This window comes from Zea mays, unplaced genomic scaffold (genome assembly GCF_902167145.1).
Source record: "Zea mays cultivar B73 unplaced genomic scaffold, Zm-B73-REFERENCE-NAM-5.0 scaffold_307, whole genome shotgun sequence".
Classification (NCBI taxonomy): Eukaryota; Viridiplantae; Streptophyta; class Magnoliopsida; order Poales; family Poaceae; genus Zea; species Zea mays.
This window is the reverse complement of record NW_023366934.1, coordinates 34,165-55,441: the sequence shown is the minus strand read 5'-3', so window position 1 is coordinate 55,441 and position 21,277 is coordinate 34,165. Positions and strand designations below refer to the sequence as shown.

At 46.7% G+C, this 21,277-nt stretch overlaps 4 protein-coding genes and 1 non-coding gene across 5 annotated transcripts; 3 read left to right on the top strand and 2 right to left on the bottom strand.

Annotated features, from left to right (window-relative positions):
• The first annotated feature begins 1,044 nt into the window (after positions 1-1,044).
• LOC118474710 (NAC domain-containing protein 2-like) lies at positions 1,045-2,663 on the top strand. The gene is given in 3 exon segments (XM_035963741.1): positions 1,045-1,593; positions 1,595-1,801; positions 1,904-2,663. Coding segments are annotated over 3 exon segments (939 nt in total). The 5' UTR covers positions 1,045-1,329; the 3' UTR covers positions 2,372-2,663.
• A 1,657-nt stretch (positions 2,664-4,320) lies between these two features.
• LOC118474709 (methylenetetrahydrofolate reductase 1-like) lies at positions 4,321-10,437 on the bottom strand. Its single transcript, XM_035963740.1, is given in 14 exon segments — positions 4,321-4,756; positions 5,117-5,451; positions 5,961-6,138; positions 6,246-6,326; positions 6,698-6,787; positions 6,789-6,810; positions 6,897-6,997; positions 7,066-7,239; positions 7,652-7,825; positions 7,994-8,076; positions 8,173-8,233; positions 8,407-8,589; positions 10,140-10,271; positions 10,273-10,437. Coding segments are annotated over 14 exon segments (1,782 nt in total). The 5' UTR covers positions 10,360-10,437; the 3' UTR covers positions 4,321-4,675.
• A 1,122-nt stretch (positions 10,438-11,559) lies between these two features.
• On the top strand, positions 11,560-11,643 carry TRNAL-CAA (transfer RNA leucine (anticodon CAA)). Its single transcript has one exon. It is a non-coding gene; the product is annotated as a tRNA-Leu (tRNA).
• A 2,037-nt stretch (positions 11,644-13,680) lies between these two features.
• Positions 13,681-17,665, top strand: LOC118471882 (KH domain-containing protein SPIN1). Its single transcript, XM_035963739.1, has 7 exons — positions 13,681-14,198; positions 14,430-14,518; positions 15,634-15,782; positions 16,068-16,184; positions 16,288-16,404; positions 16,777-16,920; positions 17,121-17,665. Exons 1-7 carry the CDS (start codon positions 14,119-14,121, stop codon positions 17,262-17,264), a joined length of 840 nt encoding a protein of 279 aa, XP_035819632.1. The 5' UTR covers positions 13,681-14,118; the 3' UTR covers positions 17,265-17,665.
• A 2,075-nt stretch (positions 17,666-19,740) lies between these two features.
• Positions 19,741-20,919, bottom strand: LOC100282192 (uncharacterized). Its single transcript, NM_001155104.1, has one exon. It carries the CDS (start codon positions 20,774-20,776, stop codon positions 20,060-20,062), a length of 717 nt encoding a protein of 238 aa, NP_001148576.1. The 5' UTR covers positions 20,777-20,919; the 3' UTR covers positions 19,741-20,059.
• Positions 20,920-21,277: the final 358 nt, after the last annotated feature.

The window sequence follows — 21,277 nt, the reverse complement described above, 5'->3', positions numbered from 1 at the left end:
CGAGCGAATTGCGTGGCGGAACGAGGGAGATAGGGATGCTGAGGCAGCGGCGGGCGAATCATCTGGATGCATGCATGCGCAGCGTGCACGTAGGTGCTCGCGATTCCGACGAAAACGCATGCATGATAGATAGGGTGTAAACGTCCCCTAGCTGGCAACTAGTGGTGGGGGTTATGGTTATCTGCTATTGCCAATTCTTGTGCTCCTCGATCGTCTACGCGTGCTGCGACGGCTGCACACGTACTCCTAGGTTATGGTGGAGATTTTGTCCCATGTCCATACCCATGGAAACATTTTTTGTTACATAGCCGTACCCTAATAGGCGAATTTCACATGAGTTGATGGGTATCGGGTTCCAATTGACATCTCTACCTGCCATCATCGTTTCGTAACCGTGAAAAAGAAACACACGTACGCCACGCTTTGCGTATACTTGTAGCACGATAATGAACCCTCTGGGTGAAAGGACCACTCGTCGGTCGGTCCACAGACCGCTTGCTGTACGTGGCTCGTGAAGAATTTATTTTGATGAACAAAATGAAATCCAACCCACGGGAGGCATGTGTTGTGTACTCCATGCATGCACCCGCGCCGAAAAAGAAAGAGATTCCCTTCTAGCCCATGCCGTCTCGGCCGGTGGTGGGCCCCTCCCCCAGAGCCCAACCCCAATCCGCATGAAACGGAGCAGCATCCCCGGCCATATCCCGAGCGCGCCTGCACGGCCACAGAAGAACCACGCCGCCCGAGAGCAACCGCCGCTGCAAAAGCGAATCCGTCCCAATTCAGCTGAGGTCGGCCGTGACGCCAACCCCGCGGTCCCGTCCAATCCAATCCTGGGCCGCTGAGGTGGCCATCCACGGGCCTCCCTCCCTCCCCCCCCACCTTCCCCGAAGGCCCGAACCCACCAGGCCACCACCTCATCCAGCTGCCCCCGCCCAACCACACGTGCCAATTCCGCTTTCGCGCAGCCGCCGACTCGCTTTGACCCCCATCCCGCATCCCCTATCCCGAGGAAGCTTCCAGACCGCCCGCGCCCGCCGCTATATATCCCTCTCCTGCGCGCGGTTCTCAGCTTCGACAACACCGCGCGCGCAATACACGGGACACACACGCAGATCCGAGCTAACCACCATCGACGAGCGCCAGCCGCCAGCAGCCGAGCCGGAGCGACCTTTTCTTTTTTCTTTTACACAGCGGGACGGAGAAAGGAGTCAATCAGCCAAAGCCACCCACCGCTTTTACCCACCGATCGGCGTTGCCGCCGCTAGCATTGTCGGCTTCAGCTCCATCCAAATCCACCGCCAGCAAGCAAGCAAGCAAGCCGGCGCCATGGGTCTGCCGATGAGGAGGGAGAGGGACGCGGAGGCGGAGCTGAACCTGCCGCCGGGGTTCCGGTTCCACCCCACCGACGACGAGCTGGTGGAGCACTACCTGTGCCGCAAGGCGGCGGGGCAGCGCCTCCCCGTGCCCATCATCGCCGAGGTGGACCTGTACAGGTTCGACCCCTGGGACCTGCCGGAGCGCGCGCTCTTCGGGGCCCGCGAGTGGTACTTCTTCACGCCCAGGGACCGCAAGTACCCCAACGGCTCCCGCCCCCAACCGCGCCGCCGGCAACGGGTACTGGAAGGCCACCGGCGCCGACAAGCCCGTCGCGCCGCGCGGCCGCACGCTCGGGATCAAGAAGGCGCTCGTCTTCTACGCCGGCAAGGCGCCGCGCGGGGTCAAGACGGACTGGATCATGCACGAGTACAGGCTCGCCGACGCCGGCCGCGCCGCCGCCGCCAAGAAGGGGTCGCTTAGGGTAAGCCCATCTTTTTGTCGGAATTGAAGACGGGTCCGTTTTAATTTGATCTGCGCTGGACGAATTTAGCTAATAGTCTGATCGAATTGAATCGTCGTGCAGTTGGATGACTGGGTGCTGTGCCGGCTGTACAACAAGAAGAACGAGTGGGAGAAGATGCAGCTGGGGAAGACCGCCGTCGCCGGCGTCGGCGCCACCAAGGAGGAGGCGATGGACATGGCCACCTCGCACACGCACTCCCACTCCCAATCACACTCGCACTCGTGGGGCGAGACGCGCACGCCAGAGTCGGAGATCGTGGACAACGACCCGTTCCCGGAGCTGGACTCGTTCCCGGCGTTCCAGGACCCGGCGATGATGATGACGGTGCCCAAGGAGGAGCAGGTGGACGGCTGCAGCGCCAAGAGCGGCAACCTGTTCGTGGACCTCAGCTACGACGACATCCAGGGCATGTACAGCGGCCTCGACATGCTGCCGCCGCCCGGGGAGGACTTCTACTCCTCGCTCTTCGCGTCTCCCAGGGTCAAGGGGAACCAGCCCGCCGGAGCCGCCGGGTTGGGACAGTTCTGAGCTGAGGCGAGGATGGAGCCATGGATCAGGAGATGAAGACGGTTGCGAACTCTGTAAATACAGCATAGGAGTCGAACCTGACCCTGACCCTTGTTGGGGTTACAAGGTTTTCCGAGTGTCGGTGTAGCGTACATGGAGCCGGCGGCGCGGCCGGGCCGGCTCATTCTTTAGTTTCACTTCCAAAGCAGACGGGTAGATATATGTGTAGCTGTTCACTTAAACTCTCTTCGACAGAACAACCGACGAAATTTTGCTCTTGTTTATAAGTACTACCTCGACTGTCGCTTCCCTTTGTCTGTCTCTTCCCCTACCCTGTGTTGTATACTTGTATTGGCATGCTTGCAGCGACCACGGGGACAGCGGCGGGCTCAGGCCTAGATGTGTCAACAGAGATCCGATACCCGATAATTTTCGAAGATTTTAATCTCCATGTACAGATCTGGAAGAAATTCTTCTCCATTGGATATGAATATGTGTACGAAGATTTTAATCCCTGAGTACAAATTTGGGAGATTCTTCCGTATTGGATATATAAGTATGGTATGAAAAAACAGAACTCTGAACCTAATTGTCCACGGATAATATTCACACAGTAATAAAATTAGGTGTGTATCTTTATAGGAAACAAGCCTAACAACTAACCCTAACTCTCTCAACCTTTTAAGCTAAGCACCTATATAATATGATTATGCTTTTTTATTGGGGATAAGGACGTATTGAAGATCCAATACCCGAATGGGTATGTATGTAAGATGAATTATGTGCCTATGATGGGTATGGATATGGGGATGATGATACCTATAGCTTCATAGGGATGATTACGAGGTGCCTAAACCCGATGGAGAATTCTTCATTAATATATCTACTTAGGCTATATTTACTTAGGCTCTCTCCACTTTGTACTTTGTAATACAACGCTATGTAAATTACGATTCCGTAGGAGGTCGCTAAGGTCATCTCTGGATTCCGTAGGAGGTCGCTAAGGTCATCTCTAGCAGAGCTTATATATAGGCTTGTATAACACTGTTTTGTACAGTACACTGCATGGTTTATATAGTAGAATTTAAAATATAGGATGAAGTTGAATTAAAGAAGAGGAGAGATTTATAGGAGCCCTTAGGGCTAGTTTGGAACCCCAATTTTCCGCGGGATTCTCGTTTTTTCAAGGGAAAATGAACTAATTTCTCTTGAAAAAACGAGAATCCCGTGAGAAATTAGGGTTTCTAAACTAGCCTTTATGGTGGATCAAGAGGAATTAAAGAAGAGGGGAGAAGATTAGAGGAGCTCTTACCGTGGAATTAAAGAATAGAGAGAAGATTAGATAAGTATAATAATCTGATATAGAAGGGCTACAAAAGATATTATATCAGATTTATAATAATATGGAAGAAAGAGAAGCGGACACTAGTAGCTAGTTGAGATGGGCAGCACACGAACTCGAAGACCCTGTATATATTTTTGTATTATAAGAGTTATTATATAATTAAATTTTTAGTTAACTATATGTGACATTACGTGTGGACTATGTTATTAAACTTGTTTTTAGATGATCTCTTATGATGGAGTCCAGACCTAATTAATGGATATGTATAGAGACCTAACTAAAATAATTAGTTAAGAGACAATATGGGCTTCTTCAGAACCATAAATTTCACAAAAATATAGTTCAAAAACAAGGGATTCAGAAAATTATTCTTTGACCCAAAGGAGGCCTGCCTTTATATAGAGTCGTCTAGAGTCTCCTAATCTTTTTCACATACCCATAAAAACGCCTCAATAGACCTCCTAATTAATGGGGTTACCCGGCTAAATTCAAATGGGGGCTTGTGAACATTCAGGACTAGATTGGGAGCGAGAAACCGGAGGGGCTAGATTCTCCTTCTTATTTAAAATTAATCAAAAAATAAAATTTAGCCCCTCCAATCCCCTCAGTTATATGGCTTTCAATCTGGCCCTCAGATTTCGACCAATCTTTATTTCCACCAAACAGAAGCACAATAACAGTGCAATGCGAGCAGCGCATCCTACACTAACATACAATACCAATCTCTGTATTAGAGGACGAATTTTACATCTAGAACCTGGCCGTTGCGCCACTTGCACGGAGGAACTGGAAAGTGAACACAGCTCATTTCTTATTGATTCGTATGGTTCCAGAAAGCCAAGAGAAATCAAGAAAAATAAGACTAGCGGACTCCCCCGAGCTCAAATGAACAGAAGCTTTCATGGCGATCAGACCTGTAGTCGGGATGCAAGAATATTGTTGGGTCCAACCATACAACAATACAGACCATGAGAGCATAATCAGATCTTGAAGGCAGCAAACAGGTCCCCCTGGACGTAGTCGTTGTCAACGAGGCTGACCAGGTAGTAGGTCTTCTGAACCTGAAAGTCAGCAGCCAAGGAATCTGTTTGAAAAAAATACACTTCTGAAAGATGAACAATGTGTGTAGATTGGTTTCACTAGTGTATTTTGCAAACGCAGGTTAATCTTACAAAAACAATGCTGTAAACAAAGATGCTGTTCAAGACCAGTGCAGCAAGATGTTTGCAGTTCATGCAAAAAAAAAAAAAATCACTATGTTCTTAGCAGAAAGTGCAGTAGAGCAGTGAACAGTGATTACTGAACCACAAACATAACAGTTAACTGTAGGAACAAATCTCCTAAAAAATGTTACAATGGAGCTCATTATTATGCGGAACAGTATATTATGTTTAAGTCTAAAGGTTTGCAGTGAACATTACCTTCTCTAGTAGCTCCCTCGATGAATCACCCTCAGGGAACATGCAACCCCACCCCCGAGTCCAGATTTCAAATGCTTCGTCCTTCCAAACCATAAAACTTGCATGATCCACAACCGTAGGCTGGATAATCTCCTTGCCAGGGAAAACACCCCACGTGACAGCATTCACGGCGTTCGGTGAAATATTGGAGAATGTTTCTCCATCCTTGTTCACAGCAATGTAAGTGAGAGAAGGGAATGCTTTGATCTTCTCAATTAGTTGGTCCAACTTCTCCTTTGCGCAGAAGAATTCGAGGTAGGCCTTCTGATAAACGTAGCCTCCAGGACCACCCCAACCTGCAGAACAGGACATAAATAAACGGGGGTCAGAAAGGCTCACATGCTAATCCGAGCAAGCATTTGATATGAACGACATAGACACAGAACAGGCATAAATAAACAGGTCAGAAAGGCTGACATGCTAGTTCGAGCAAGTATTTGACATAAACGACCTAGGCATTTCCAGATGATCTGGAAAGGCAAGAATTGCTATATATGCAGCAGAGATTCTCCGACAATGTGGCGCTATGCTGATAATTACAATGGACGTGAACCCAAGCCCCGGTTTGCTAGGATACCCATGAGTGTTGACTCAACACTACAATTCTTACATTAAGATTTAAAGACCGACAAAACCTGATTGCTGACATTAAGGGTTGGTCCCTGTGTTAAATTGGAAGATGCTTGAAATACTGCTCTCAGTGTTGAGTAACCTAGAAGCTTAAGCTTATGGGGAAAGGTGGGCAATTCACTTATATTTCAACACCCATGGCCACCTATTATAAAACAAAATACGATAAACTTACCAACAGTAGGCGAGTCGGATTTCTCTCCATTTACAGCAGGTTGGCTGTTAATTGTAAGGAAACCCTTCTGGTTAATATTCACCAACTGGTCATCGATAATCTTTGTCTCTGGTTGAAGACCGTCCAATTCTGACCATGGGCTGCTTGTGAGTTTCCCTTGACAGAAGTTTGTGAAGCGCTGGCATACAGAGAATATCAGAATTAAGAAGGGTTAGCAAAGACTTTAAAAAATGACAACTTCTATGCCAGGAAGACCAATAATGTATCACGTATTTTAACAGTTACCTCACTAATGTCCTCCACAGATTTCAGTGGAACAGCCCATTCCTCTTGGAGCTTCTTACCACGGCCTCGTGGTCTTGTGAACTGTTTTAAAATGAATAGATGATTGCATACAACTATGATTTTATGACAAATAGTCATCACAGAAGCCAAGTTGAGTAATTTTGAATATATATTTGTTGATCAAGTCTATATAAAGGTGTAGCAGTGGCAGTGTGAAGAAATCCTATAGTGGAACACTCATTTGGGGTCCATGATACTATTTTCTTATTGCTGAATAAATATCTCCGAATCATATTAAATGTTCATTCTAACTTAACCCTTTCTTCCTGGAAAATGTATAATTTTGTATTACCTTGAGAATGATACAAAAATATTGCATACTGCATTTGTGACGTTAAAACATTGCAGTAAACACAAAAAAAAGTAGACCTGAACAGATATACTGAAATTACCTGGTGGTCAGTAAGTGCTCCATATGATGGGTTCCGAGAATCACCCCACCGTCCATGGGGATACTGATCCCAACCTAATGTCCTTTTTAAGATAGCTCTTTGGTCTGTTGGCCCTGCACAATCATTAGCATTCACTAGACTGGGTTAGAATGTCACAAAGACCTCAAGCATCTTAACATAAAAGAACTACAATACCTACCAGAATATAGGTCGAACATCCTCTTTAACACGGAAAACATTAGTCGCTGGCCTCCAAGGTAATGGCCTTGAAACCTTGGACTCCTCAATTAATCCAAGATTCTGGTGGGGACAAAATAGTTGTTAGTAAGAGGTCGGTACAAAAAATAAAATTCTGACATGGAAATTACCATCAAAATTCCTATAGCAGACTTGTCCATGTTTAGTGTGTAAAGGTGCAAAGTCTTAATGCCAGTAGCAAGAATTTTCTTGCACATCTCAGTTCCAAGGTGGATTCCATATTGTCTAACAGCCTCCTCATTGTCTTTGATAGGATCTAGTGCAGCAGTGATCTCAGAAGGTATCTGTTAAACATTCAAAGTGATTATTTTAGTGAGAAATCAAAGCATTTGAAAAAAATGCAAAAATATTTGTCCATTAACATAATGGCATAAAAGTTCAAATTATAAGGAGATGGTGTTTGCAGAACATTTACCTAAATGTACAATGAACTATTAGTGAATTAACAGAATGGTGTGAATTTGAAATTTTTCATTAATCTTGAGGAATGTTATATGGTGTTAGCACTACATTTACCTACACTCGCAAGTGGGAAAGCTATTCTCCATTCAAATTCAGGCATTGAGATAAAAAAAATCAGCCAAGTGAAAAGCTAATATATGCATAACAGCATACGTCCATGCCAAAGTGATAATAGAATGATCCCCAAACGCCCAAACAATTACAAACGATGGAACTACCAGCAACAGATCTTACCTTAGTTTTGCAGAACCCAGTCATGCGCAGGAAACCTTTGTAGTTATTTATTGGCATTATGCCAGGAACAATGGGACAAGTAATACCAATTTGGCGGCAGTCATTCACAAACTTGAGAAAGATGTCGGTATCATAGAAAAGTTGTGTAACAATAAGGTCAGCACCAGCATCAACCTACAGAGAAAATATACAGAGTGAGAAGCGAACAAAACATATAAAGTGTCATGACTTACAACATCATACCGTTTTCAACTTATTATTTGGTTCATGAACCAACAAAAATGTATTCTGCTATCATTTTGAATTGAGAAAAGTAAACAAAATCAAGAAAGTAGAGAGAACCTTTCTCTTCAAGTACGCAAGATCATTGCTATATGCTTCCAATGTAGCACCTCCCTCGCCTTGTATCGCATCAGGGTGTGCCTCTGACATTTGGAAAAAGTTATTTCAGATAAAGCATCCAATTTACAGGGTAGGGACTTGAAAGCATCCCCTCTAAAAACATGTAATGGCTAGTTGACCTGGATAACCAGCTACAGTTATGCCAAAATAATCACCGTACTTGGCTCTAATATGCTGCACCTGCAAGTAAAAGACATAAGACACTTTCAATGTGAGGTGGTTTCTTTGAGGATTCAGATGGGTTGATCTAGTTTCCAAAATATAACAGACATTGCAGCAGCAATAAACTAGTCATCACGCCCAAGTCATGCCAACATACTCAACGATTTATGTTGCCCTTAACGCAATCTTACCAAATCAAGAGCACAAGCAAATCCGCCTTCAACTTGCACAAATTTGTCTTGCCCATGTGGAGGATCCCCTCTGAGGGCCAAAACATTTTGAATCCCATTGGATTTGATGGTTTCCAAGGCATGGTCAATCTTCTCTACTGGCATGTTTGTACATGTCAGGTGCATCATGGTTTCCACACACACCTACAAAACGGAACCAATATAAAATATTATAAGCATCTAATGCATGCGGTGCAAGGGATACATCAAAGATGCAGAGGAATTATAAGAAATAAATTAGTTTAATAAAATTGAAGCGGTTCAGAACAGAATAGCATTAAGGCCCTGTTTGTTTCCTTCCAGGATTATATAATCCAGCTTATGGATTATATAAACACCTATTGACATGCTTATAGATTATCAGAATCCAGGTATCTAGATAACATAATCCACCTAATAATCTGTGTTGTTTGTTTACCTCTCAACTTATATAAGCTGGATTATGTACTCTAGAGTAGAGGGTAAACAAACATAGCCTAAAGCTGGAAGATCAAGTCGAACCAAGATTATACTAATGTTTCCAGAAAACTGTTCTGTGCATTAGGCACAAACTTCCTCTTAACAATGATCAGTACTCACTGTACGCATGACAAACTCGCAGTACCAAGTGAATAAATAACATAAAATGCATTAGTGCTCAAAAGCCACCATTTTGCACTCACGATGCCATCCTAACATAGAGAGATTCTGATATTTGCCATCAGCAAGAAACAAGTTTGTAAAATTGCCATCAGGCCCACATTTCATAGACCCAGCTGGACCCACAATTCATAGACAAAGACAACATTGTGAGTGGCAAAAATCCAATTATCTCCCTAACATAACCGTATCATGCATCCCATCAGTTTTAAACTGATAAACTAAGAACAATCTAAATTGTGAAACAAAAAAGGATTAGAATGAACACAATAACAATTGATAAAATAAAGTTAATGTAATCGCCACCAGGTCTCCAGTGTGGGGCACGAATTTTGAATTTAGCCCAAACTCACACTAATTCGAACTCAACCAGAGCAACCACCACCCAAAATCCCGGCATTGACCAAACGCATTCCCTCTCGCTCGGAACCAATCCAGGAAATCTAATTACCCAAAGGCCATAACCGTTACCGACACAACAAAACGAATGCATATCGTGACGTGAATAGCATTAAGGCCTTGTTTGTTTCCTTCCAGGATTATATAATCCAGCATTCCAGCTTATGGATTATATAAACACCTATTGACATGCTTATAGATTATCATAATCCAGGTATCTAGATAACATAATCCACCTAATAATCTGTGTTGTTTGTTTACCTCTCAACTTATATAAGCTGGATTATGTACTCTAGAGTAGAGGGTAAACAAACATGGTCTAAAGCTGGATTATATAAACACGATTTTTGAATTTAGCCCAAACTCACACTAATTCGAACTCAACCAGAGCAACCACCACCCAAAATCCCGGCATTGACCAAACGCATTCCCTCTCGCTCGGAACCAATCCAGGAAATCTAATTACCCAAAGGCCATAACCGTTACCGACACAACAAAACGAATGCATATCGCGACGTCCGCCGACGCATTACCCCGCACCTAGGCAGATCTAACCGAAGCCGGCACTCAGGCTAACACTTCCCGGTGCCGAAACAGATCAGATCAGATCGCGCGCAGTGGATCGAGCGCGAGCGAGGTAGCCGCACGACACGTACCATGTTCTGCATACGGTTGGCGATTTCGAGGGTAAGGTCAGCGGTGGATCCCCCGGCGCCCCAGGTGATGTCGCAGAAGGAGGGGCCGTGCGCCACCATGCGGTCCATCCGCTCGAACAGGTTCTCGACCCCCCTCCTCCGTCTTGGGAGGGAAGTACTCGAACGAGAACGCCGTCCGGCCATCCCCCGCCGCCTCCAGGATCTTCTCGATAACCTTCATCTCGAAAACCTCACCACGAGCTTGGCGCGCGCGCTCTAATGGTGGTGAGGCGAGGCAGGAGCGGGGGACAGGGGGAGGTGGTGCGGATGAGTTTATACTGAGAAGTGAGATCTGACCTCACCAACCCCGCGTTGTTGGATGAGCCCGCGGCCCACGGTGGTCTCCTGTCAATGACAGGTGGGATAATGGACGCAGGTACCCGTGGTGGGTGTACGAGAGACTGGTCCATGAGGATGTGTTAGGACGGGTCCAGGTATCGCTGTCCTGCACCAACCCAAAAGAGTGGGTAGCGGAATGGCCACTCGCGGAGTTGGAAAATCAGGACGTGCACCGTGTCTGCCTCCCTGACGGGTGGGACCGGACAAATAGTTTAGTATTTGTGATTCTGCTCTGCTGCACCCTTTTTCCAGTGCGCGATATCAAATTATCTAGTGTTTGGAGTAGAAGATGCCCAGTTTGTACCCACAACAACTACTCCTGATTCCACGGAGTAATCAGAAGCCTGCAATTTCGAACTAGTTATTGTTACAGCTACTACTCTTGATACCGACCGCTGCTAGCTGAATTTGTTCAACTGGATTCGGTAAGACGTCGGCATGTTTGCATGCGTGCGTGCAAGAAGAAGCAAAGAACAGCCATGCGGCCCATGCCAGCCCGCCCGAGCGACTGCAACGTCGGCATCAATCGACAACCACATGGTTCATGCTATCATGTGTCAGCCCATTACAAAATGAAGCCCATTTTGGCCTGCTCATCAAGCCCACTACAACCGGTCCAACATGGAGCAACCCAGATACACCCAATCCGCAGCGCGAGCGTGCCAAACGTTATCTGGCTCAAAAGCCGAGCGCCGTGCCAGATAATTTGTAGTAGAGAGGGATTACTCAGGAAGTTTATCTTGCTTCCTCTTTCGCGGTGGTCAATAAGTTTCTTAAAGCTATGGTATTTTTTTTTTGTTATCGGTAGGATCTTCCATCAGTTGCTGATTTGCTGCGGTTGCAGCCTTTCAGGCATAATAAGGTGATTTAATTTTCATCGTGCAATTGACAAAGCGCTGTGCTATAATCTGGAAAATGTTTTCTAGCATTGCATAAAAAACTCACAGTATTGGATGCCTCTGTCCAATTATCAACTTGCATCTATTTGTTCCTATTGAAGTTTTGCCATAAGTATAAATGAAATAAAATATTAACATCAAAAGTCAGGATGGCCGAGTGGTCTAAGGCGCCAGACTCAAGTTCTGGTCCTCTAACGAGGGCGTGGGTTCAAATCCCACTTCTGACATATTTTTATTTTCTTTTTGAGTTTTTTTTTTCTTTTTATGTATGTTGTATCCGCTAGTGTCCCTATCTTTACCAAAGAAAGAAAAGTAATATTCCTTTTAAATTTTCACATTCCATTCTTTCTCAGATTATTTCTTATTTATATGATATTTGTTTGTTTCCTATTATCCCCATCTTTTCTTTTCTTTTTGTTCACGTTGGTTTGGTCCATCGCGCATCCTTAGCTGCTGCGCTGACGTACGTGGTGCACATGTGTACCGATCTTGCCACCAACAAATGGGGCGCCGGTAACGTGCTGGAGGCGAGGCGAGAGGACTGTGCCGCGCCTGGAGCAGCACCGTACGTGGCCGCTGTTGGAATGTACACCTATAGCCGTACCGCGGTAGATATCTTTGTCATCTCGTATGTGGCGCCCCACCCGTCCCCTCCAACCGAGACGGAATCCTATGTGGGATACGCGTCGCGAATCTCCGGACGCTGCGGCCTCCTCCTGCTAGCCGGAATGGTCAGGATCCCCGACGCCGACCCACGCACACAGCTGACAGTCCCATGTACTCGCAGGGAGGACGGACGCGGCGCCGTTCGTCATCATAGGTGGGTCCCACCGGATGGATCATCGTGTCCCAACAAAGGGCGATTATGACGAAGTAGTAACGTGGTTAGTGGATCGGAGTCGCCACAGCTGCGTGTTTGCAGGTCGGTACGGTTTGTTGGCACATACTACTACTGTACACCTCTCTCTCTCTCTCATCGTCCTGAATCATGGGCACAAACCCGGAGCATGCATGCAGCCTGCAGGGCGCATGTGAAAGGCCGCCCGATGCGATGCGTAAAGGCAAGCAGCGGCTGGAAAAAGGGCCAACACAAAAGTTGATGCCCGGATCAGAGCATCCATGCTGCTATTCTTTTCTTCCTACATCTACATATACAGTATAATAAAGCATATGGTCGCCACTGCTGTTTTTATACTACTCCTACGTGCTATTAATCATTGGTACCGTCTGGTTCACATATTTTGTAACGTGATGGGTAAGTGATAACGTTAAATAATGTTTGTTTTAATCCAACCGTAATCAGATACCATACTAAAAATTGATACCGGACTATTCAAACTTGTTACCGCCAGTAATCGAGTGTAAACCATTACCATTACCTTTTACGTTACATTTCGTGAACCAAAGAGTACTATTGTTCCTGTGGCCACAACAACACTTTCGCTATTGGTACTGTCAGTTGGCTAGCAGTGGTCCACCGCCGCTCTGTGACTGTACCAAAATGGCTAGCTCTAGACTGCTAGAGTCCACCGACCCGCATTTCCTCCCGTTCGGTCGTTCGGAAGGAAGAAAAGCAAGCAACAAACGAGGAAAGGTAGCTAGTTCGACTAATCCCCAGTTAAGTAATGGCTTCCATCGAGAGGGGTGTGCTGGGTGGGTAGTACATTTTATCCACACTCTAATACAGCAAGCTGATACTACTGCTGCTACTCCCCAGTGATGATCTGTCAGGATCCCTCCCTGCTACTGTACGTGTACCGACACCGACAGCAACCATGCTCACCGGCAACCGACGCATTTTGCCGGTCTCTCTCTCTCTCTCTCTCTCTCTCTCTCTCTCTCTGTATGGCCGTATGGGGCCGCCGGCCTCTACCTACGTACGTACGTGGTTCAAATAGTAACACGAAAGAGGTTCCCCGTGCCCTGCTTGCTTGGTTGCTTGCTGGAGCAAGTCTAGGATCCGACGAATACAGTGTAGAGTCATGACGAGGGCCCATACCACTGAATAAATGTGTGCTTGACAGCCGGCCAGGGAAAAGCTAGCTTGGGGGGGGGGGGGGGGGGGGGGGGGGATTTTTTGGAGCTTTGCTCTCATGACAAAACGGACAGCCTAGCTAGCAACAGTGCCGTTGTTTCAAGAGATACTCGCAGAGACATAGACTCGCTGACGTGACTCAACAAGACAGGAAGAGGCGTTCCCCCCCCCCCCCCCCCCCCCCCCCCCCCCCCCCCCCCCCCCCCCCCCCCCCCCCCCCCCCCCCCCCCCCCTCCTCTTCATGTTTTTTCCCGTTTATTATTGATGTGTTTTCGTTTTGATCCAGATTTCCATCGGTGTCGTGTTGCAGGCTTGCAGCCATGATGAATGGAGATGGAGAGAGAGCGAGAGGGAGAGAGAAAGGGTTTCCATAGCGGCAGGCAGGGCGGCTGTCTGCAGACTGCAGTCTGCCTGCCAAACCAAACCAAACCCTCTACCGCTCGTGGTGCCTGCTGCTCTCTGCTCTGCTGCAGGCGGCTGCACCTGCACCCTAAAGCAGCGAGCCTTTTTACCTCTCTTTCCTACCACCCCCGGCCACACCGCGCACACCATCCATCTCCTCCACTTCCTTCCTGGGCTCTGGGCTACGTATTATCCATCCGTCTCAGTCACCTCGCCTCCTCCTCCCCCTCCTCCTCCTCCTCCTCGATTGCGGCCCTCACTCGCCATGTCGGGGCTCTACAGCCAGGGGTTCTCCCCTGCGCGAAACCTCTCCCCTCAGATTAGAAGCAATCCGGACGCTGATAGGTACGGTAGAGGCGCCGCGCCGCGCCGCGCGCATGTGTTTCTCTAGCTCTTCCGCGCTGTCGTATCGTATCCAGCGACTACTGATGCCAAGATTGCTTCTTTTTACTTCTTTATTTGCGCCCCCCCTTCTCTTGCTTGGTCTAATCGATTCACGACACCGCGCGCGCCGATAGCTTTGGCACTTGGCGATTCCCGACATCATCGGCTTCTTCCGTTGTTTCTCTTGTGCAGTCAGTACCTGGCCGAGCTGCTCGCCGAACACCACAAACTGGGGCCCTTCATGCAGGTGCTGCCCGTATGCAACAAGCTGCTGAGCCAAGGTGAGAGACCCTTTGATCTCCGCGCCTCGCCTTGTTGTTTTCTTTGGTCACGACAGTGACATCTTCGTCTGCAATCGTGGATTCGGGACTGATGCCATGCCCCCACACCCAATGCTTGGATGAGTACTCAGTTTGGATGACATTGGAATATTCGATTCTACCTACCTTCTATGCTTGTGATATCTGATCCTCACGATTCCTCATGTTTCGTTGGTTTAGATTTGTATTCCGACGCTTAATCCATGGGTTATTTCTGGGAGATAATGCCACCTTGACGATCGATCTGACTGTTATAATCTATCTATAATGTTGACGGTTGAGGTCAACTTCTTGGTCGAAAACAGTCGCGTCTTATGGTCCATTGATGTTTCGTATGCTTCAGAGATTGTAGCTGGTCTTTAACAGAAGCACACAAAAGCAATGATAAAGCTCCGGACTCCGGTATTGTGCAAGTGTTAGATGTTCTGCTGCTGATCACCATACGTTTTCCAGTTTGTACATTACCGGCAAGAGGGTGAAACACATATCACACAGCATACACATAACTACTTTAATTATTGGAAACAAAATTTCTGACCTATTACGGTTTTTTTCCCTGTTGCGGATACTGGAAATGTTGGAGCCTTTGTTTTTGCATTCAAGTGCCATTTTTTTTTCTTGGTTGGGTAAGTGTGCTCTATCAGCTGATTCTACTCTTTGTGTTCAATGTATAATACCAGACCAGTGTTTTAGGGAGTTCCCTTTATTTGACATTGTAGATTGAATAATGCACTGACTGATCAAGAGTCCATTGATTGACTTCGGTGTTGTTTGGTTGCACCATCTTGTAAAAATAATTTTCCGTAAAGCTAAGTGGCTAGCTGTATGTATATTGCAGGCATAATAAGGTGATTTATATCAATGCGCATGTCTTGGTATTTGCTGATATTTTTTTCCTTGTTGATTCTCATGGTGTAGTGGGAGTGTCATCTTCAGACTTACGTTACTGTTAGCCTGGTTCTAATCAACGACTTATCTATTTCTTATTATATAAATGAAGTGATCTTCTGAGTTCTGACCTTTGCTGTACACCCAGAGATCATTTTTCTGAGTTCTAACCTTTGTTGTACACCCAGAGATTATGCGGGTATCAAGCATTGTGCACAACCATGGATTTGGCGATTTCGACAGGCATCGGTTTAGAAGTCCTAGTCCAATGTCTTCTCCAAACCCTAGAGCTAATCTCCCTGGCAATGGGTTCAGTCCTTGGAGCGGACTACAAGAGGTAACACTAAAGAATATATTTGAAATCAAGTGGGTGACTCTTCTGTACTTCATACACAGATGGATGTGCCTTTTCCTCTGGGAGTTCTGTCCCTTAACATTGATAAACCACATATCTTCTTGTAACTGGCAATGCTATTTCAGAGTCATGATGAATTAATATGAAAAGTACATTCAAGATGCACTGGCATTCATGTTCCCATGCGTTAATGCGCATGTGTGTGTGTGTGTTGTCACAAACACTGATGATGTATATATGCTTTTGCCTTTATGAACAATTCAAAAGAGATTAGGTTTTCCTCAAGGAACCAGCATGGACTGGCAAGGAGCACCCCCAAGTCCTAGCTCCCATGTTGTAAAGAAGATTCTTCGTCTGGAGGTTCCAGTTGATTCTTATCCGAATGTATGCCCTCCAACTTGTGCAGTTTCTCTTGAAGTTCACACAAAAGAACCATTGAGCTGTTTTAATTTTTTTTTTGTTGATATATTCTTCTCTTCTTTCCCAGTTCAATTTTGTGGGGCGCATTTTAGGACCTAGAGGTAATTCTCTAAAGCGAGTAGAAGCATCCACTGGGTGTCGTGTTTTCATTAGAGGAAAGGGTTCCATCAAAGATTCAGGGAAGGTAAGAGAAGTTTCTGTTCCTTTTTTACATTCGCCAAATTAAAGTCACGTTGCTCTTATTTAACTCTCAGGCAAATATGTTGATCGGGAGCCTTTGAATCCCAATGTGTTTTCTTGAACTTGTAATGCTGTGGTCGAAGCTTGTACCATGTGTCTAAACAGTATTTTTTCCTACAAATGTTCATGGTTCCTCTGCAATATAATCTATTACTTCTACAATATTTTGCAATGGACTTGTAGCCTGGCTTACCTAACATTCCCTTGCCACGCATAGTTTTTGTTCTATCTCTATTTGATCCTGCTGAGCACACAGATGTTTTATTGCTCTGTTTTTTCCTATTAATTTCCTGTTTCTGCTTCATGATTTTTCAAGGAGGACAAACTACGAGGAAAACCGGGCTATGAGCACCTGAGTGATCCGCTGCATATCTTGATAGAGGCCGAGTTCCCTGCCAGTATCATCGATGCAAGGCTGAGACAAGCACAGGAGATTATAGAAGAATTGCTTAAACCAGTGGTGAGTGATTTCTGATTTGTATGAATTCAATTACTCTGTATGCGCATCATCATCATATATCTATATCTGCTAGATTATTGTATGACACCCCTTCCTGTTGCTCACTGGAACATGTGTAAAATCGCTTTTCAATCATTGGAAAATTCTATATATTTACGTGCGCACACGACTTGCAAAGATGATATTGGTCTCTGCTGCAGGACGAGTCCCAAGATCTCTACAAAAGGCAGCAGCTCAGGGAGCTGGCAATGCTGAACTCAACCCTGAGAGAGGACAGCCCTCATCCTGGGAGTGTCTCTCCATTCAGCAACGGTGGCATGAAGCGTGCGAAAACAGGACAGTAGAGAAAACAACTATGCTCCCATATCTGGCCCCGTCGTCATGGGAACGCCATGGGCATGCGTGAAGGAAGGCCATGCGCCTTCGCTGGCGGAGTCCGGTATCTTCTGCTAGCTTTCACCTCCGGACAGGGGAAAGATGAGATGAGATGAGATAGTCGCGGACCCTTGGTTGGATCCGGCGTTGGTTGTTGTATGGTCTAGAACATTCGTTCTATTTGTTATTGACGGTTAACCCTAGTATGTTGGTGAGCTGCAACCTGCAAACTGCATGGTAAACTAGCTAGAGAGGCCTGCTGAGTATGTGAGCTTTAGGTCTTTTATTGACATTGTATTATAACCTTTTTAACATTATGGAGTTGCAAAAATAAAAAAAAATAAGGGACATAGCTTTGTGCATTGTGGCATCTGTGAGGCTAAAACGCTACAGGCCGTGATTATAAGTCAATAATTATCCTAGACTAGATTTATATGGTATGCGAATTTTATGGTTGGATCTTAATTGTCTCTAAAACCGTGCTAAGCGCTCAGGGTTGTATATGCCCCTATGCTCATTTTCTATCTTAAAAGGACTAAAAGCAGGGTTTTGAAAATCGTCGCCTACGACGCGCCTAGGCGCGCCTAGTCTCTAGGCTACGGCCTCCCGCCTGGACTAGGGGGGTAGGCGGGCCCCTAGGCGATTGGAGCGCCTAGGCGGCGCCGGGCGGCGATTCCGCAGCGACTCAGCGGCGCCCAGGAGCTCAGGCGGCGCTTAGGCGAGCTACGCGCGCGCCGCGCACGCGAGCGGGAAATAGCGCGCGGGAAAGGGGCGCGCGCGCGGGAGGGAAAAATGCGGCGCGTGCGGGAGGGAAAAATGTGACGCGCGCGTGGGAGGGAAAAGGGTGGCGCGCGCGGGATAGGGTCTAGGGTTTGCGGTTGAAAAGTGCCTGCTTGCTTCTTCAGTTCTTCCCCTTTCGACGCTTGCTTCTCCCTTCTCTCCTGCACGGTTGACGCCAGAGACGCGGCTGCAGCTCCACCGGACGCCGAAGACGCGGCTGCAGCTTCTCTCCAGCACGGCTGACGCCGGACCCCTACCGGACGCTGGACCCCTGCTTCTCTCCCCTGCTTCTCTCCTCTCATGTTTGCTTCTCTCCCACTGCTTGCTTCTCTCCTACACGGTTGTATGTCTGGTTGTATGTCTACTGGTCCTTCCCTATTTTTTATCTATAAATGTATATATTATTATATAAGTTGGCAAAACGCCTAGAAAAACGCCTAGCATTGCCTAGGCTGGACTAGTCCCTAGGCTAAGGGTCATCGCCTAGATTCCGCCTAGCGCCTAGCAAAACTTTGACTAAAAGGTCAACTGCTTAGCACACTTTCAAATTAAGTACACCTAGTTGTTCACAGGATACCATCCTTCGTTCACTGTACGATCCACATTATTGGAGCAGTTTCAGTCCTTTTCAGCACGTTTCGAGACGATTCATTCACGGAGAGATGTTGTTGGCTCCAATCGATTAGCCTGAGAGATGTTGTTGGCCTCCTAGGGCACATCACATGAATGCACCGGCGCTCTGAGGACGATAACAATGGCTGGTATGCAACGGCATTGGTTGGCTCTGGAAGACCTTGTGTCATGGCAACATTTTCTTCTTTGCTAGTGTCAGGCCTCGCAACCCATTATGCAGACTGTAGCGTGCTCAGCTGGCCAGAAATTTGCCTGCTGAGGTTTCTGTTCTGTTCGGCGCTTGAATCATAAGAAATCGAATCACACTCCATGGGTAACTCAAGAGAAGAACTATAGCATACTAATTAAGAATCAATGACAATTAAGAAGTAAAATATAATTCATTCATTCAACCATATACTGAAATTTAAATAACCATAACATAAGATGCAATTTGCTTAGGATTCTTCATATACCACAAAGTGAACATGTACCAAATAGAAGGTTTAGGCAGATTATTCATTCAACCATCAGAAGTGATCCGTAACACAGACACCTGCCAAATCTGTAACACAGAAACCTACCGAACAAAAAGAGACTTAGGAGTAGCAGAACATTATCCGACATCTGCCAAATCTGTAACACAGACATCTACCAAATAAAGAGGCTACGAGTTTACAGACACCCGCCAAAAAAAAGAGAGGCTAGAAATAGCAGAACATTATTAATATAAAGATGCAAATACTAGGAAGTAATGACTGAACACAAGTGATAATATGGACAAGGAAGCCATTGAATGCAAGAGAAACTATGTCAAACAAAAAGAGACCAGAGTAGCAGAACATTTTGTTAATGTAAATATGCAACTACTAGGAAGTAATGATTGAACACGAGGTATAATCCGAACATGACACCAAGAAACAAAAGTTCTAAAAGCCATTTGAGTGTAAGAAGAACAATCACATCATGGTTACATGAACATGCAGAGATACGACAGGACATGTATATTATAATTACCAAACAAATATACCGTGAACCTGACACACACGCACCAGACAAATAATTCAACTGAAATAACCATCAAATACATCTAGGTATCACTGTTCATGTGAAAGGATCTAGATTGTACTACTATATGACAGGTTTGATCCCACAATCAAAGCACAGCACATTGCATCACATAGATCAGGAACATATTACCAAATGTCACCATATACACATTATATTACCACCGATCATAACACAGCAAGAGTCATAGGTTTCCACATCAACAGTTTAACACTAACCAAAATAATACAGTACCAGGTTATAATGATGCCATGGAGATAGACAATAAAACCTCTAGCGATAGTAATTGCAGATACTTGGACCATCAGCCACCGCCAACCTCCTCCACGTAGATGGAGGCAGCATGGACGGCACGCAGGCCAGAGCCATCGGCACAACCCGGAAACTTCTGGTGCACCCTGGGGATCATCTTCCATACTGGCTTCGGTGCAAACGCCTTGACCTCCGACCTAGCTCCCTTGACCAGGCCGCCCCAGCTCCCACCCACTTCCTTCACCTGAACAGGGAAGGTTGGCTTCACAGGTACCGGTGGCAAGGTGATCACCTTTCCGGGTTCAGGAGTCAGCGAGATGATAGGCTTCGCTGGCTTTGGAGGGGGCGAGTAGCGGGCCGCAGGGAAGTTGGTAGTGGCGCTGACACCGCGGAAGCGGATGTTCGCAGCGTCGTAGGCGTTGGCAGCCTCCTCAGCGGTGTCGAAGGTGCCGAGCCACAGTCTGCGGCGGTTGTGCGGCTCGCGGATCTCCGCAGCCCAGCGCCCCCACGGCCTACGACGGACGCCACGGAACCGAACGGCCGAGCTTGCCCCAGCCGGTTCCATAACACGGCGCCTCACGCTCAGGCTGCTGCTACCACCCCTCGACCTCCGCCGAGGAAGAAGTGGCGGTGCCTCATCCTCGCTGGAGGACGAATCGGTGGCGTCAGCATCGTGCACTAGGATCCGCACCACGCGCGCCCGCGGTGGTGGTTCAGAAGCCGCCACCGCCGAAGCGGCCAGCTCTTGCAGGTGAGGGTTTGTACCCATGCCTTGGGAATCCGCTCAATCCATGGGGATATGGTGTAGAGGTTGGCTATACTTAGCCTCCGCGCCCCTCCATGGAAGCGTGGTGCTGGAGGCGAAGGTAAGTGTTTTAGGGTTAGGGTTACACCTTACACAAGCTTGCGGCGGCGAGACTCAAGATGGGGGTGCGCTGGAAGCGGGAAGACGAAGGGTAAATTGTGTTGATGGGGTGGGGGAAAAGAGAACGGGCTGAGTGAGGGGTTGTTTCGGAATTTTGCTGTCCTTCTGCGTTTCATGTTCTCCCTCCGTAAAGTTCATTCTCATTCTCACGTACAAGACACGTCTAGCTAGTCTGTTATTGTCATCATTCCCTGTTATGTCTTTCTCATTTCCCCTCTCTCCGTAAAGTCCATTCTCATTTCCACGTACAGTCCATGTGTAGCTAAAAAACACAAAATGATCCCAAGGGGATTTGACCCGCGACCTATCACACAAATGCAAGTAGTAGATACCGCTACACCACAT